We start from the raw sequence: 17,500 nt of genomic DNA on the forward strand, positions 1-17,500 counted from the left end.
CTTGGAAAAGGCTCTTTACTCACATTCTCTCACCGTACTCAGGTGTAAAATGAGTACCTGGTCGTTGACAGCGTTGTCTTTGTCCGCAAAATTGTAATATGGCCTAACAGGCGTCATGTCCCGTCCTACATGTTAAATGTTGCTGTTGACCAGGAACCCCTTGTAAAGGGCTTTGAGCACATTTAGTGGATATTGCACTATATAAAGCTCAATTATTATTTTTTTTTAGTTCAACAACGCCGCGCAGTAAGAGAGAGAGAGAGAGAGAGAGAGAGAGAGAGAGAGAGAGAGAGAGAGAGAGAGAGAGAATGACACGAGAATGCAGTAACCATGCTATTTATTGACATGGAAATGAATATTCATGATGCGATATAAACCGAATTCAAACAGATTTGAAAGCCTCTCCTATTGATTCGATGCTGTTTTCCTTCAATATTTACCCCTCATAATTCTGCTCTATCTCTCCCCTCTCTCTCTCTCTCTCTCTCTCTCTCTCTCTCTCTCTCTCTCTCTCTTCATGTTGCTCTCCATCTATTTCTTCTTCTTGTTTTTCATCCAAATATCGACCGTTTCCATTGATCGACGACATACAAAAGGCGCCAATTGGTGTTTGATAAACGCCACCATGGTCCGAACATCAAACAACAAATATTTAACAAATTTATCCCGTCAACGGGCTATAGGATGCCATTCATTTTACCAGTGGAAGTAAGAATTGATGTCATTTCATTACTCGCAGTTTCCTGTGATGACGAAAGAACTTGTCAACTTAGTCAGCTTCGATTCATTCCACAACACCGAACACCGGCACAACCACCATCATCTTCATTAGATCGATAGATAGATAGATAGATAGATAGATAGATAGATAGATAGATAGATAGGATAGATAGATAGATGGATGGATAGATAAATAGGTAAATAAATAAATATATAGTTAGACAGATAGCTATATAGATAGATAGCTATATAGATAGATAGATAGATAGATAGATAGATAGATAGATAGATGGATAGATAGATAGATAGATAGATAGATAGATAGATAGATAGATAGATAGATAGATAGATAGATAAATAGTTAGACAGATAGATAGAAAATAGTTAGCTAGATGAAAGAGTGATTGATAAATTGATTGATATCTAGATAGATAAATAGGTAGATAGATAGATAATAGATAGTTGACTGATAAATTTAAAAAAAGATGAATAAACAGAAAGTAAAGATAGATAGATAGATTATTAGATTGATGGCTAGATAGATAAATAGATAGATAGTAGGCTAATGAATAGATAAATATACATAATTGGGAAAAACGGTAGATAGATAGATAGAGAGTAGGCTGATAGATAGAAAGAGATAAATAAATATTTTTAAAAGTTAGATAGATGGGTGGATAAATAGATAGATAGATAGATAGATAGATAGATAGATAGATAGATAGATAGATATATAGATAGATAGATAGATATATAGATGGATAGTGGACAGACAGATAAATAGATGGATATAGAAAGAGTAAGGGAAGAAAGCGATATATATATATATATATATATATATATATATATATATATATATATATATATATATATATATATATATATATATATATATATATCATAATGCATAAAATGGAACATGAACAGACAAAAACAATGTGCATTATTTAAACTAAAAAAGACAGCCCATGGCTCCAATATAATTAATCCAACCATTTTCCAATCATTTCAGATCACGCGTATATGTTTGGTGAACGTGTATCGTCCCCGATAAGTCACGTGGGCGTGGACGCCATGTGATTTATATCCGATTCATTGGATGAAATATTAAGCATCCTCAAACAAGCTTTATTCCCAGCAACGCCCCCCCCCCCCCCCCCCAAAAAAAAAAAAAGCAAACAAAAAAAAAAACAAACAAACTAAGAACAAACAAAAAAAACCCAAAAAACCCACATTTTTTTGCATGTCCGCAGTACTTGTTTGTTTTAAGGGATTTACGGGACTTGCGAGACATTTAGGTCAGATTTGAGCCAGTATAAAGGAAGAAAATTGGATAGTTTTAACTCAGACGAGAAAAAGTAGAAAATGGGGAATGGTTCCAAGTGGGGCTTGAAGTGGGGCTCAAACCTGGGACATTCAGAATCACAGTGCAATGTCTTAACCACTCGGCTACTTCGCCGACTTCAGATAAATTAAATAATTCACTGATAAGAGTGAACCTTGTTTCTTTTTAAAAAATCATAATAATTGAAATACTTAATTCTGAGGAAAGACGAGGACAACAGATCTGGATGATGGACTGCAAAATACTAATTCTTTGTATTTTTCAAAAATTAACCATTATAATGACAACTAACATCTATAAAATAATTCGTTTTGAGATGGATTATCAGCGTTAGAATAATTTTTGACCCTTGGTTTGCTAGCGTCCTATCCAAGGGATAGCAAAAAAAAATGCTATTGTCCGTTGCACTCTATAGAAACCGGGATAAACTCCGGCTCCATGTGGGTCAAATTGCTCTGAAGGACTACTATTTTTACATGTTGAATTACTTCATTTACAGTAATGACTTGGGAAAAGTTTAATATTTCTATAGGGGAAGACGAATATAAATACGGACATTCATATATCGCATTTCGACGGATTCGCCATGCTCATTGCGCTTGACAATGTTTCATTTATTTTCCTCCAGGATGCCATATGGAATCATATTTCCAATTCTATATGGTACAAAACGACTGTTACGCATAGTTTTTGAACTAACATTCTTAGGATTTCCATCAATGTCTACAACCGGGTACTCTTTCACAACTGAGTCTCTTCTAGTACAACGTTCTAAAAAGATTCATATGAATATCTGGTCATTTTTATTCGAAATTAACATCTAGGACACTTGATGGAACAGTCCGAAAAGTTACCAATTTGACCTGGTGGCTCATTTGAATTTATGAATTATCAATATAATACGGATTGAAATAAATCCTATTTTTTCCTTTTGGATATCCCTAGCTATATAATATCCTTGGACACTTGATGGTACATTCCTAAATATTACCAATGTGACGCAACGGCTTACATATCAAGATAAAATGGATTAAAATAAACCTTTTTTTCTTATGAAAATATTTACGGGCAGCTTTTGGATATCACTAGATATTCAAGTGCACTGATTGTCGTGTTTGGGCTGTAGCCTCCACAAACCAGTTATCTGCCTTACTCCCTCCCTGGAAAGAGTGCGGCTATGGTATGTTTGACACTCGCTTTCGGATGAGAAGGTTCTGGGTTCAAGCCTCGCTCAGCACATTGTTGAGTCGTTGGAAAAGGCTCGTTACTCACATTCTCTCACTTTACTCAGGTGTAAAATGAGTAGCTGGCCGTTAATAGCTTTGTCTCTGTTGGGAAAATATTGGGAAATCAATATAGCCTAACAGGTATCATGTCTCGTTGTTCATGTTTGCTGATGCTGCTGGTCAGGGATCCCTGAGCACGTTTATTGGATATTGCCCTACATAAAAGCTCAATTAAGAAAGACACGTATTTAAAAATTTGGTCAGACAACTCGTTCTTCAAATATCGATCGATTTAAATGACCTTCATCTGACCTAAAAAAAATTAAACAAAAATAAATACTCTCAAACCCGGAACTTCGTGAAGCCTTCAAGTAAATCTGAGGTTTTATACATTTAAATCGATCGATATTTGAATGACGAGTTTTCTGGCCAGATTTGTAGATACATGTCTTTCCAGAGTAAACGGCAATAAACTGATTAAGATAAAGGATAAGTCTTGTTTTGGACATCATCTCGGAACAAGACCTCAGAATAATACGGGCCGCATCTTTAAGACTTCTTTTTCGACGTCTTCATAAACATTTTGGTGTCCGATGGTATTCGATTGATATACCATTGGATATCTTGGAATGTTGTTATATATACCAGATGAGTTGCTAGGGGAGGTAAGACTAAACCATTTCCGTGGTGGCGTGAGGGTACAATTTGTTACCGATGCATCGATATATTATCTATCATAATAATGGTTGATAAAGAAAGATAAAGTAGATAAAGGAAGAACAATGATACGTATATGAATTTATCTTACTGTCTTACATGTACCATGCATGATGCCCTAACCACATTTTTCTTTCATCACCATCATCGTCGTCGTCATCATCATCATCATCATCATCATCATCATCATCATCATCATCTTCTTCTTCTTCTTCTTCTTCTTCTTCTTCTTCTTCTTCTTCTTCTTCTTCTTCTTCTTCTTCTTCTTCTTCAGCAGCAGCAGCAGAAGCAACAGCAGCAGCAGCATCATCATCTTCATCTTCATCATCATCATCATCATCATCATCATCATCATCATCATCATCATCATCATCATCATCATTATGATCAACATCATCATCATCATCATCATCATCATCATCATCATCATCATCATCATCATCATCATCATCATCATCATCACCATCATCATCATCATCGTCACCACCATCATCATCATTATCATCATCATTACAATCACGATTATTAACAATATCATCAACAACACTATAGTCGTTATATTCATTTTAACTAACATCAAATGACAATCAACATAGCGCAATATTTTCTGCAATGATATTTTTCCCCCGTATTCTTTCTTCGTGTTAAGTCTGGCACCGAATTCCATACACTCTTTTACGGACTTTTCCAGCTTGACCCGTGACCTAATTTCATCATCACCAACATAATTGGGTCTCCCAATGACGTCCTGTACATTATAGAGCTTCCGTTTACCCCAGATTTAGGTAGCGTGAAATTAACTTGTTAGATCAACGCATCGTTGGGTTTGATTGTCTTCACGTGAGTACAATTACTTTTCCTACTCAACTATAGATAGTATGCGCTTGGCTAAGAAGCTCATAACATTGCCATCCGGAAGTATAACGGACCAACACACAAAACTCTGTGTAACCATGAACGTTTATAGTCTGTTTTATACCGTTTAGTGAGAAGTACTCATGAACGCGGATGGCAAAAAACAATAACAAAGACCGGAGTGGCGTCAACTTCATTTTAACTACTACTGTTTGAAAAAGTGTGTATGAAGCAATGTGAGACAAAGCAGATACAAGAAGAAAGAAAAGAAACATCTCAAAAAAATCAGCTTGCCTCGACTTCGGACTAAACTTGAGCTTTTATGATATAGTGAAATAACCACTAAACGTGCTCAAAGCGCTTTACAAAGGGTCCCTGGCCAACAGTAGCCCGTAACATTTAGAACAATACAAGAATCCTGATAGTACTTATTTTACACCTGACTACGTTGAGGGAATGTGAATAAAGTGCCTTTTTTCCATGTACTTAACTAAGCGCCGTTTGAGGCTCGAACCCAACACTTCCGATCCGAAAGCAAGTGTCATACCTCTAGATCACATAGTTGCAATAAACCAGAAACCTTCTAAATGTCATTAGGAGGTCTGAGGTTTTATCCCTAGTCGAGGTAAAGGTTTGACGCTCGATCCCCGTGCAAGGCAAGCTGATTTATTATCTGCTTTGTCTGGCACTGTTTCATACTACCCTATCATATTCTTAACTTACACCAGTGCCTGTTCCTTTTATGCGGCTATGTGGTCCTGTTGTATGAAACTCACTTTCGGATCGGACGCTCATGGGTTCGAGTCTCAAACGGCGCATGGAAAAGGATTTTTACTCACATTCTCTCGTCGTACTCAGGTGTAAAATTATTCCCCATCCGTCAATAGCGTTGTCTCTGCCGGAAAAATAATTTGTAACATCTCCTAACAGACGGCATGTCTCGTTCTACATGTTACGTGTTGCTATTGGTCAGGGGCACTTTCTAAAGCGCTTTGAGCACGTCTTGTGGATAGTATGATAAAATATAAAAGCTCAAGTCTTCTTTTTATATCTTTTACTTTGTCACAACTCTATGATTACACATTGCCGTATTGATTTACATTGAAAACTGTCTAAAACTGTCTTTAAATCAGACATAAAAAGCTATTTGAGATTTTGTAACGATAAACTAGTGTATAAGGATAAACACTGTTTTCAGCTTTAAATAAGATAAGATGAGATAAGACATAAAACTTGAATCCCAATTTTAGGGTCAGAGGTTGCAACCGGTTTTAACGATGTAAAAATAACGTTTTCTGGCCAAATTTTTAGATATGTCTTTTCTGGAGTAAAGCAATTGAGTCGTTAAAAAACCTATAACATCTGATAAGATGCAATCTAAATAAACTCCCTAAATCTTAATGTCTGTTCCTTTTATCGAGCTCCATTTGCCAGCTCGGCATTTTAGACGCAAAAAATTAATATTGTTTTGTTTTTTTGATACCATTTTCCCAATGTATGACTACTGGCATTTTGATAGAGAAAATAAAGATAACATGCACATGTTATTACTTAACCAGTTTTTTATACATTAACTAGACAAATTATGAAATGCAAAATAAGTATTACTGTACCCCTCACCCTAAAATAATAACGCGAAGTAGATATATCAAGTTTACAATAATTATCTGTGACGTCAGATAATCAATTAGATATTTTAAAAAAGTATTTTTGAGATGCCTTTTATATATTCAGAAATTTCGAAATCAGAATTGATTGAGGGGTAAAATATAAGATTTCTAGCAAACTCGTGCTGCGATTAGTACCCGTCCGGAACTCCAAAAAGCAAGAGTGTGAGGATCGTACATCAACTACTTGCAGTAACGATACAACAAGCACTCGTATTACTGACGACAATAGGACACGATGATCAAAGTGTATCTTGATAACTGAAGTACATTTTAAACTGAAACTGAAAAAAAACAACTGATTTTTACAATTTTGGTCAGAAAACTTTGTCCTTCGAATCTGGATCGATTAAAATGAGTCATTATATTCGATCCATAACTAAAGAACGAAATTGTAAAAATGTGTTTTTGTTTATTTGGTTGGTTTTGCTTTTTGGATGGGGGATTTATTTTTCTTTGGTTTTTTAAATTGTCTCATTTTTAGTACAACAGTGTAATAAAAGGGGGCAAATACAACAGGGATTTGCTAGAAATTGGATTGGCATGGGGTTTTTTTTTTTCCTTTTGCAAAATTCATCTGGCAAGAATGAGCTGAGCCTAGACACAAATCAAAATCGAACCATTGGTCTAAGGAGCCCTAACTCAAAATTGATGGCTTCACCATTCTTTAAAATTCAATTGCTAAGACTCACAGCCAACGCAACTTAACTCCCCCCCCCCCCCCCCCAGCTCCTCACACCCATTTTCTCGTCTTTGCCAACGCCTATTTCAATCCCTTTTCAATCTCTAAAGCAACGCTTTTCTTCTCCTTTTTCTTTCTCTTCTACAACCTGCATCCCGAACACCTCCTTCTTCCTCCTCTTCTTCTTCATCTTCTACTTCATCATCATCATCATCATCATCATCATCATCATCATCATCATCATCATCATCATCATCATCATCATCATAATCTCCTCCTCCTCCTCCTGCTCCTCCCCTTCTTCGTCATCTACTTATTATTATTATTATTATTATTATTATTATTATTATTATTATTATTATTATTATTATTATTATTATTATTATTATTATTATTATTATTATCATTATAATAATAATAATAATAATAATAATAATTATTATTATTATTATTATTATTAGTAGTAGTATAGTAGTAGTAGTAGTAGTAGTAGTAGTAGTAGTAGTAGTAGTAGTAGTAGTAGTAGTAGTAGTAGTAGTAGTAGTAGTAGTAGTAGTAGTAGTAGTAGTAGTAGTAGTAGTAGTAGTAGTAGTAGTAGTAGTTGTAGTGGTGGTGGTTGTTGTAGTAGTAAGCATTATTAACGTTTTAACTGTTTTTAGTATTGGCTGTAGAAGGCATTTGATCCCGAAACGTTCCGTGTTTAGCAATTTGTTCTTTTTCATAAGATGTTATATTCTATTTTAGTGCTTTACCTTTTTTAACTTTCACGGCTTGTAGGTGCTTAGCTTTCACTTTAACATTTTAAAAAAATCGAAATTGGTGTCAACATGAGACATTGAGTTTTAAAATCCGAGTTGTCCCTAGCGAGAATGAATTCAATTAAACATGGAACAAAAGGTGTTTGTTAAGCCTTGGTTCCAGCCAGACGTGGTTCGGGGTGAAAATCGAAAATTTGAATGGAATTCGATGAAACTGTCCTTGTCTGGCGGGGTTCAGACAACCGTTTGGAATTCGCAAGCAGGTTATGGCGGTATAACCTTTTAATGTCAATAAAATGCAAGAGGATTTGTGTATATCTGTCGCATGTCTATAGGTAAAAAAATCACCGGAAATCGGGTTAAACTCCGGCTCCATGGTCTCAATGGTTCTGGAGGACTACTACTATAGGTGAAATACTGAGCGGAAACAGGAATGAACTCCGGATCTACGGGGCCCAATGACCCCAAGGAATACTTCTATAGGTGAAATACTCGCCAGAAACCTGGATCAACTCCAGCTCTAGTGGCCCAATGGCTCTGAAGGACTACTTCTATTAGTGAAAAACTCACTGGAAACCCGGATAAACTCTACCTCTATGGGCCCAACGGCCCGGCGGACTATTTCTATGGGTGAAAAAACTCCGTAAACCAGGAAAAACTCCAGCTCTATGGGCCCAATGGCTCTTAAGATCTACTGATTTGTATGAAATACTCATCCCGAAAAGTGAAATTAGATATAATTAGATATAAGAATGGATCTTTTTGATCTTTTATGCACTGTAAGAAAGAAATAACATTTATTTTCCCATAATAGAAATAGAAATTAAGCAAAAGTTTCATATTGGTGACTATCAACGTGCAATTATTTGTAATGTTGTAATGGACAATATTTTTAGGTTGGTTTGAGAGCATTTTCATTACAATAATGTGTCCAATAACAGGCATCAAATCTTCTCCCGGATGATAAGTGTTGCTCTTGGCTAGGGACCCCTTGTAAAACGCATTGAGCACGTTAGCGGATATGGCCCTGTATAAATGTTCAGTTGTTTGGTTTTTATTTCCTAATGATGAGTAGCAATGCTGTTACTATCCTCTTGGTGGAGACGTTAGGAAATGACGTAACGGTAGAGAAAAATCGAATTACGTTGGAACGAGTCGTAATGGAGGGTTAAGCACTCGAGATCTTATCTATTTTTTTTCTAATGGATCGGCCTTGGTGAAATCTCGTGTCTAGGGAAAAAAATCACGTTTAATAGATTAGCGTTTTGAGGTTATCGTGGGACTGGGAATGGTAGTTGTGGTAGTGGTAGTAGTAGGAGTAAATATTGTTATTATTATTGTTATTGTTGTGATTGTTGCGTTTTATACATGGTATCCGGCTAATTAGGATGTCAGTGTAATTGAGGTCTCAGCTTGCGGTTATTTTCCAACATGATCTAGATTATTGGGGAAAAGAGGGGGACGGGGGTGGGTGGAGGATGGTTGAAAATAAATGAAGGAGGGAGAGATTGGGGTTATCATGAGGAAATTAAAAATAATGTACGTAGGTATGTAAATAAAGAAACAAATGTATTATGCATATAATCAAATATACTTTCTTGTACTACTACTACCACTACTACTACTACCTTTACTACAACTACTATTACTACTACTACTATTACTATTACCACCACCACTACCACTATTACTGCTACAACTACTGCTACTACTACTACTACTACTACTACTACTACTACTACTACTACTACTACTACTACTACTACTACTACTCCCACCACCACCACCACTACTTCCCCTTAATCTTTTATTCTGCTATGAATTATACATGAGATGGATAGTTATCGTTTCAAATTTGATATTCATCTTGTCCATTCATCCTCTCGATGACGTCACACTGATTCCATCTGATATTAAAACCAAAATTTAACAATTCATCTTACTGGCTTAAATGCGACGTATCCTCTCTAAGCGGTATTACGCTGTGATGTATCAAAAGACAAAAAGGAATGTTAATATTTAACGACCAAATTTATGAAATTATAGAATGTTACACTTTAAGGAATTTTATTTATTCTTATAAAAAAACAGCAACAACAACATGTTAATAACAACAACAACAACAACAAAACATTACAGGGTTTTTACATCAATCCCCGAACGCCAATCCATTAACCAGGGGTCATTTATCCAGCACCGATGCTGTATTCGTGCCATTATATTATAAAAGTTTATTGGGTCAATACGTCAGTAGGATGCAAGAATATCCAAACTCTAGATATATGTGCCCCATCGTCTCTATTTGGGTATTAAAGGGTAGCATCGATATAGCCAATATCTGTTAAACGTGCTCAAAGCGCTTGACAAGGAGTCCCCAGCCAAACAGCCACGCTAACATTTAGTATGAGACTTGACGCCTCTTGGCCGATATTACATTTATTTCCGACAGAGACCACGCACTTATCGGTCGAGTACTCATTTTACATCTGAATACGGTGAGAGAATGTGAGTAAAAAGCATTTTCCAAGGACTCAACAATGCGCCGCTCAGAGCGGGTCTCGAACCCAAGGCTTTCGGATCCGAAGACGAGAGCCATACCGATTTCTATGTACAATAGCCATTGCTTGCAATCCTTTGGATAGGATGTTGTCTATCTCAAAGTACTTTCCGCCAAATTTACAGACTGAGCTACCCATTCACTGCTGGGTGGAGGGTCAGAAACAATCTCGACTGCACTTGGGATCAATCTTCGTCCCATTGCGTGAGAAGCAAGTGCTCTACCAACTGAGCTATCGGGACTCTCAATAGACCACATAGCCGGCATATTATGTTGGAAGTAGTGGAACTGGAACTGTAGTAGTGTGCGGCAATGTGGTCTAGTGGTATAACACTCACCTTCGGGTCGGAAGGTCTTGGGTTCGACCATCGCTCTGAAGCAGCGCAATGTTGAATTCTTGGAAAGGGCTCTTTACTCACATTGACTCGCCATACTCAGTGTAAAATGAGTACCTGGCCGTTATTATTTTTGTCTCTGTACGAAAAACAAAATAAATGTAATATTTGCCTGACGGGCGTCATGTTTCGTCCTCCATGTTAAGAGTTGCTGTTGGCATTGGACCCCTTGTAAAGAGCTTTGAGTACATTAAGTGGATATTGCGCTTTTTTAAAAGCTCACGTTTAAGCTCAAATTAAACAGTCGGCGAAAGGAAATTTTAAGTTATGTGTATGATAAAAAGTATGAAAAATTAGATTTCAGGTCCGTAACTCAAAGGTAGGGTTTCTCATCTTGTCACAAAATGTTATGTCTAGTCAGTGACAGGATGCGTTGAAAATTCTAGTCCCGACGTTGTGTCCTTGGATAAGACATCTTGTACACATTGCCCCACTCGACGCAGTGAGGGGTAAGAGTGTTGGCGCAAAAGGGATGCCTGACAGGCGACAAGTTACTGTATGAAATAGAAATATGGCTCCATATGGCTGGTTGAGGGGAATACATGAAACACTGTGAAACGAATTGAGAAAACTAAATTCGTCGAAATGCGATCTATAAAAATTCGTATCTAGATTTATCGTTTATTTATAAAATGTATCTATTCGCCTTCATGGAGCATAGCAGTTAATCTTAATTTCGATGGCGCTCTGTCCTTCTCTCTCTTTTCTCTCTCTCTCTCTCTCTCTCTCTCTCTCTCTCTCTCTCTCTCTCTATATATATATATATATATATATATATATATATATATATATATATATATATAGTGTGTGTGTGTGTGTGTGTTTGTGTTTGTGTTGCTTCACGCTTGCTCTGAGAAATATTCTCCATGATATAATAATCTCGCCCCTTTGGTCAGGGCTTCCAAGGTGCTCCATTGGGAATTGTCTTTCCATTCGATGTTTAAGTCCTTAAAAATTCCATCAAAAGGAGGTCGGGGTCAGATTCTCCAATTCCGGAATCAACGCCATCAATCATACCAGTATCGCCTCTGATATTATCGTTAGGCCAGATGACGTCTACAAAGGAACATTTATATCCGAATTCGTCTATATCTTATACTTGAGCATGCCACAGATTTTTTTTTAAACGCAGACAGCAGAAAAGTTACTTACTGCTGTTAAGATAAAATATGCTTTATAAGACATAGTCGATTCTGCATTTAAAGAGTAGATTTTATGTCAGGGCTGTCAAAGGCCAAAAAGTCTAGTTGCGATACAATTTGGCCACTTAATAAGTCAAAATTGGCCACGAGGAATTCTGATCATCTGGCAGCTCTCTTTATGACACACTGAATCACAGTGATGAGTTCAAAAAAGCCAATAACGATTTATTTTAAAAATTCTACCAAAATGTGTTTTTGAAATATTTAGAACCATTTCCTCAATCTGTCACGATACATCATTGTCAAACAGAAGACTATAAATAGATGCAAAATGGGGAATGCCTGGTATAATATTGATCAATCATATGTCACTTTTAAAAATAATGACTATAAATAGAATACGACGTGGGGAATACCTTATACATTGACCAATCATGTATGATTTTCTAATTAAAAGTCGTCGTTCTAACAAAAAACTATTATAAATAGTCGTAAAGAGGATTCGAAACGCTTTGTAAAAGGACCCTGACGGGGAGATGAGAATCACTTGATTCTTTAATACAGGGATAAAAATCAATGCGCAATATCCATACATAAATGTCATCAATGCGAAAAGGCCCAAATGAACAAAAAAGATGGATTAAATATGTTTCTTGTGGCACTCTTTTATATGAGTCACATTCACTCACCCCCTCCCTCCATCGGTCATCAAAGTGCTTGCAGCAGACAGAAAGATAGTTGAGTAAAAAAAAATGAAGAGAGAGATAGAGATAGAGATAGAGATAGTAAGAGAGAGAGAGATAGAGAGAGAGAGAGAGAGAGAGAGAGAAAATAGGAGAAACGAGATAAACATCAAAGACTGCCTCACAAAACGTGACATGTCCGAAGGTAAGACGAGGCGACAGATTTTATGACATAATTTCTCTCTTTTGTCTCTCTACACTCCCTCTCTCTTTTTCTCTCTCTCTCTCTCTCTCTCTCTCTCTCTCTTTCTTTCTCTTTCACTCTCTCTCTCTCTCCTATTTTTTTCTTTGTACTTCCTGACTTCCTCACTCTCTTTCTCTCTCTCTCTCTCTCTCTCTCTCTCTCTCTCTCTCTCTCTCTCTCTCTCTCTCTCTCTCTCTCTCTCTCTCTCTATGCTCACACACACACACACACACCAATTTTTATTCTTGACATAATTTGTTTTGATACAGGTTAATCGGGTATAATGAGAAAAAATAATTTTCCATGTTAAAGTTTTACATTCTAAACGTGTTTTTTCTTTAGCTAAATATGAGAATTAAATAGTAAAAGTGACATAACTGTCAATGGAAATCAATTTTTTAAAAGATAGAATTTTATCAGTTAAATTACGCAATACTAGGCCACATGTCAAATCTCATTCCGGGACAAGAAGGCTTGGACAGACACGTAGAACAGTTGACTCGTTAGACACACACCACAGCACAGACTTCAAGATTGACCACCATGCCTGCCTTCAGGGCCAGACCGAAGACCCCAAACCAGACCAATAAAATAAAGCACACAGTATTCGTGACCCATCGATTCAGATCACTATTATGTCTTGGCACACCCGGTATTTTACAAAAAGTGATTTTAAAGCCAAAATAACCAGAAATTTGACAATTTCATTTTTTTCAGTTGCAGACATTGCCCTCGATAAAACATTCGGCCTTATATGCAACTAAAAGTACCAAAAAGATAATGGGTAAGGGCTATGTGCCCTGGTCTGATAGAGAAATTAGAGAAATTATGGGACTGATTTAACAGTGTTGTAATGTAGAATATTTGTAAAAGGATTGGTGTGGACAGTGATGACCTACGGGCAGAAGGATGGACCCTCAAGAACAAAGACGTAAAACGTATAAAAACTTTGCTGAAATGTGGTTTTACAGAAGGATTGGAAGGGTAAGCTGGAAGGACAGAAGAACGAATAACAGCATACTTGAAGAGCTGGAGGACATGCCAGAATTAATAAAAGTTTCTATTCTTTCAGGATAAAGTGCAATACAAAGCAAGAGAAAAATACAAGACAAAAAAAAAACATCCCAAAAATCAGTTTTCCTCGAAACCCCAGTCGGGGAGGACGGGTGTTTTTAGGCTTTAAGTTTTGGTCTTGTAATACAATAATCCTGTAAGAATAAAAACTTTAATTAGTTCATGACCCCCAGCTCAGTTTTGTTTTATCTGGCACTGTTTCATACACCATTTTTCTGATCTTCATCTTACACCAGTGCCTGCTTCTTAATTTAATTTCTCAATTTAATCTTTCAGGGTAACCTTAATATAGTCATCATCTAAGCCAAAATATAAAATACAACAATACCGTTTGGTGGCAGTCACATTTGTAACCCACTTTGTCAATCTATTAATATATCGAAATGAACCAGATGAAGAAAATTTGGTTCAAGCTTTGAATCAGGAAATTATGAATTCAATTTGTGATTTTTTAAAGATTTTACGGATCTTGTGAAACTTTTATGTCATATCAACGCCAGTAAAAAAGTGGAACAGTCAACCAGATATAGAATTACAATTAAAGCACCAAAGAAAAAGTAAGACAAAAGGGAATTGGTTCAAAGAGGAAACATGTATATTCCAAGAGCATATCATCCATGTACTTAGCTTGAGATTACCTAAAACTCTCATCCAGACATCAAATCAGGATCCTACTTAATTGAATTCAAACAAAGAGAACTCATTCATCTCAATGAAAGTGTTGAATTTGGCTCAGATAAATAAAGTTAAGGTTTTTTTAAAATATCCATTTATAGTGTCAGGTCAATACTAAATGCCGTCTCGAGATGATAGGTCACATTGTATAATAAACAAAACAACACAATGTCCAAAACAACACAATTCCCAAAACAACACGATGCCCAAAACAATACAATGCCCAAAACAACACGATGTGCAAAACAACAAAAACAACACAATGTCCAAAACAACATAATGCCCAAAACAACACAGGGTCCAAAACAACACAATGTCCAAAACAGCACAATGTTCAAAACAAAACAATTTCCAAAAACAACGCACATACCAAAACAACACAATGTTCAAAACAACACAATGCCCAAAACAAAACAACACAATGTCCAAAATAACATAGTGTCCAAAACAACTCAGTGACTAAAACAACACAATGCCTTACCTCCAAAGCCAGGCCTCAATCTGATGTCGTAGCCGTCCAGTAGAGACTTGAGAGTTTCTGTGACATTCCCAAAGCTAAACGTATCCAAGCACTTCTCACTCCTGGAAATAGAAAGAAAAACATAAGAACAAGAAATTGTGATGGAAGGTCAGGAGTCATTGTATAATTCTTTCGTAATGGACGTTTGAATGATAGTTTTAAAACTTGAAGTTTTATATCGGGCAATATCCACTGACGTGCTCAAAGCGCTTTACAAGGGGTCCCTAGCGAACAGCAATACTCAACATGTGGAAGAAGCCATGACGCCTGTTAGGCAAATATTATAACATTTTCCCTACACAGATAACGTTGTTAACGGCTAGGTACTCATATTACACCTGAGTACAGTGACAGATACATCCAGTGTCCTTCATGAAAGATAATTCAGAGAAGTGAATGGTGCGGGCACTTATGTTGATACGAGCAAGATATGAAGTGAGTAGAAAAGTGCCAGAATACAAAAGAGAATAAAAATTGTGCAGCAATGAGGAGTCGAACTCAAGACCCAACAGTTACTGCGCCATGAAATATAGAAAGAACGAATTGACGTCACTCTGGTTATTTTTATTGCTTTTAGACATCCATTTTTTGTGATTAGTTACGTATCCGCTAGATTATATCAATCAGACTATAAACGTTCAAGGTTACACATAGTTTTGTGTGTTTCATACGGCTGGTGAATGTTGTGAGTATGTTACATAAACGCATAGCATCAATATAATCCTAATCCAAGCGTCTTATTTCAAACTATAAATTCATTTTTCTCCATCTAAACCACCCTGACAAAATACCGTTTTGAGACGATGGGTCACGATTTACTAGCCATATGCAATGAAAATAATATCTTTTCATACTTCTTCTTTCGGCTTATCCTTACAGGGTTGCCATATTGAAAGCCACATCTCCATGCATCTCAGTTCATAGCACCATCTTCCTCCAGGCCCAACTCTTTGATATCGTACTTTACCTTATCCAACAAATATTTATTCATTCAGTATGCTACAAAAAAAATCCTATCTCAGATATCATTCCTTTTTGTCTCCATAAATAATCCCAGAAATGCCATCACTCTTTGATGCCAGTATTCGCTAAGTCAAACATTGCGGGTATGTGGTTGTTGCAGATTTGGATCACAAAAGAGACAACGGAGATTTTGCTTTGAACATTCTTTCTAAAGCTTTAATCAACTTTTAACACAAGCAGGCATCTAACAAAAAGAGAAAAACAAAACGTTAGATGTACAAGACACAAAATGTAACCAAAATCACCACAATGGTCTTATGGTATGACACCCGCTTTCGGATCGGAAGTTCCTGGTTTCGCATAGTTCAGTCCTTGGAAAAGGCTCTTTACTCATATTAGATCACCGTACTTAGGTGTAAAATGAGTACCTGGCCGTTAACAGCATTGTCTGTTCGAAAAAAAATTGTAATATCGGCTAACAGGCGTCATGTCCCGTCCTACATGTTAGATGCTGCTGTTGATAAATGCTCATTTTTGGAGGTTAAATGAGCATATTATGTATTTATCCTTACCAAGTACAAACGCTTGTTGAGGTCTGCAAACTTTCCGGTATCTGTCACTGTGCTCAGTGAGTCAATTAAACAGAATGTTTTGAGTACCACCACGCCATGAATCCGTCGGATATCGCTATTTATCAGTCTCATATTTTAATAGAGACAAAGAGACCTCCGAGGCACCCTGTTTGAGAGTTTTTGCCAAGCTAAGGGTCATTAAAGTCGATCGATATTTGAAGGACGAATGTTCTGGACAAATTTCTAAAGACGTGTCTTTCTAAAGTACGGCAGTTAACTGGGTATCAACAACATTATGATACAAATAATGACGTTAAGCTGTATATTCTGTAACTTGTATTCATAAGTCTTAGACGTTTGCTTCAAGTACCAGTTCCATCATTTGTGTGGATTCAATCTGACGAGGCAAGCAGACGATCAAGGGAGATAATGACAAGTATAACAATCTTCACGATTGTAAGGCGAGAAGATATCGATGGTGAACGGACGCCTACAATACTCCTTAGGATTACGGGATGTAAAAGAGCGAGGATAGATAAATTGTACAATCAAATAAACGAGCTAAAAGGTTATTTTTGGACAAAAACAGATAGTTTTTTTAAAATTCAAATTAAACTTCTTCTTCTTCTTCTTCTTCTTCTTCTTCTTCTTCTTCTTCTTCTTCTTCTTCTTCTTCTTCTTCTTCTTCTTCTTCTTCATCTTCTT

General features: G+C 36.5%; 1 protein-coding gene across 1 annotated transcript in view; it reads right to left on the minus strand.

The window, feature by feature from the left end:
- LOC144970643 (gamma-aminobutyric acid receptor subunit beta-like) overlaps positions 1–17,500 on the minus strand; it is a 154,636-nt gene that overhangs the window by 124,784 nt on the left and 12,352 nt on the right. Inside the window, exon 2 of the mRNA XM_078910472.1 lies at positions 15,222–15,322. Within this exon, the coding sequence (XP_078766598.1) occupies positions 15,222–15,322 (101 nt within the window). The remainder of the gene's footprint in view (positions 1–15,221; positions 15,323–17,500) is intronic.

The sequence above is a fragment of the Berghia stephanieae genome, chromosome 4 (genome assembly GCF_034508935.2).
Source record: "Berghia stephanieae isolate SIO BIC M18660-M18661 chromosome 4, UCSD_Bste_1.3, whole genome shotgun sequence".
In the NCBI taxonomy this organism is placed as follows: Eukaryota; Metazoa; Mollusca; class Gastropoda; order Nudibranchia; family Aeolidiidae; genus Berghia; species Berghia stephanieae.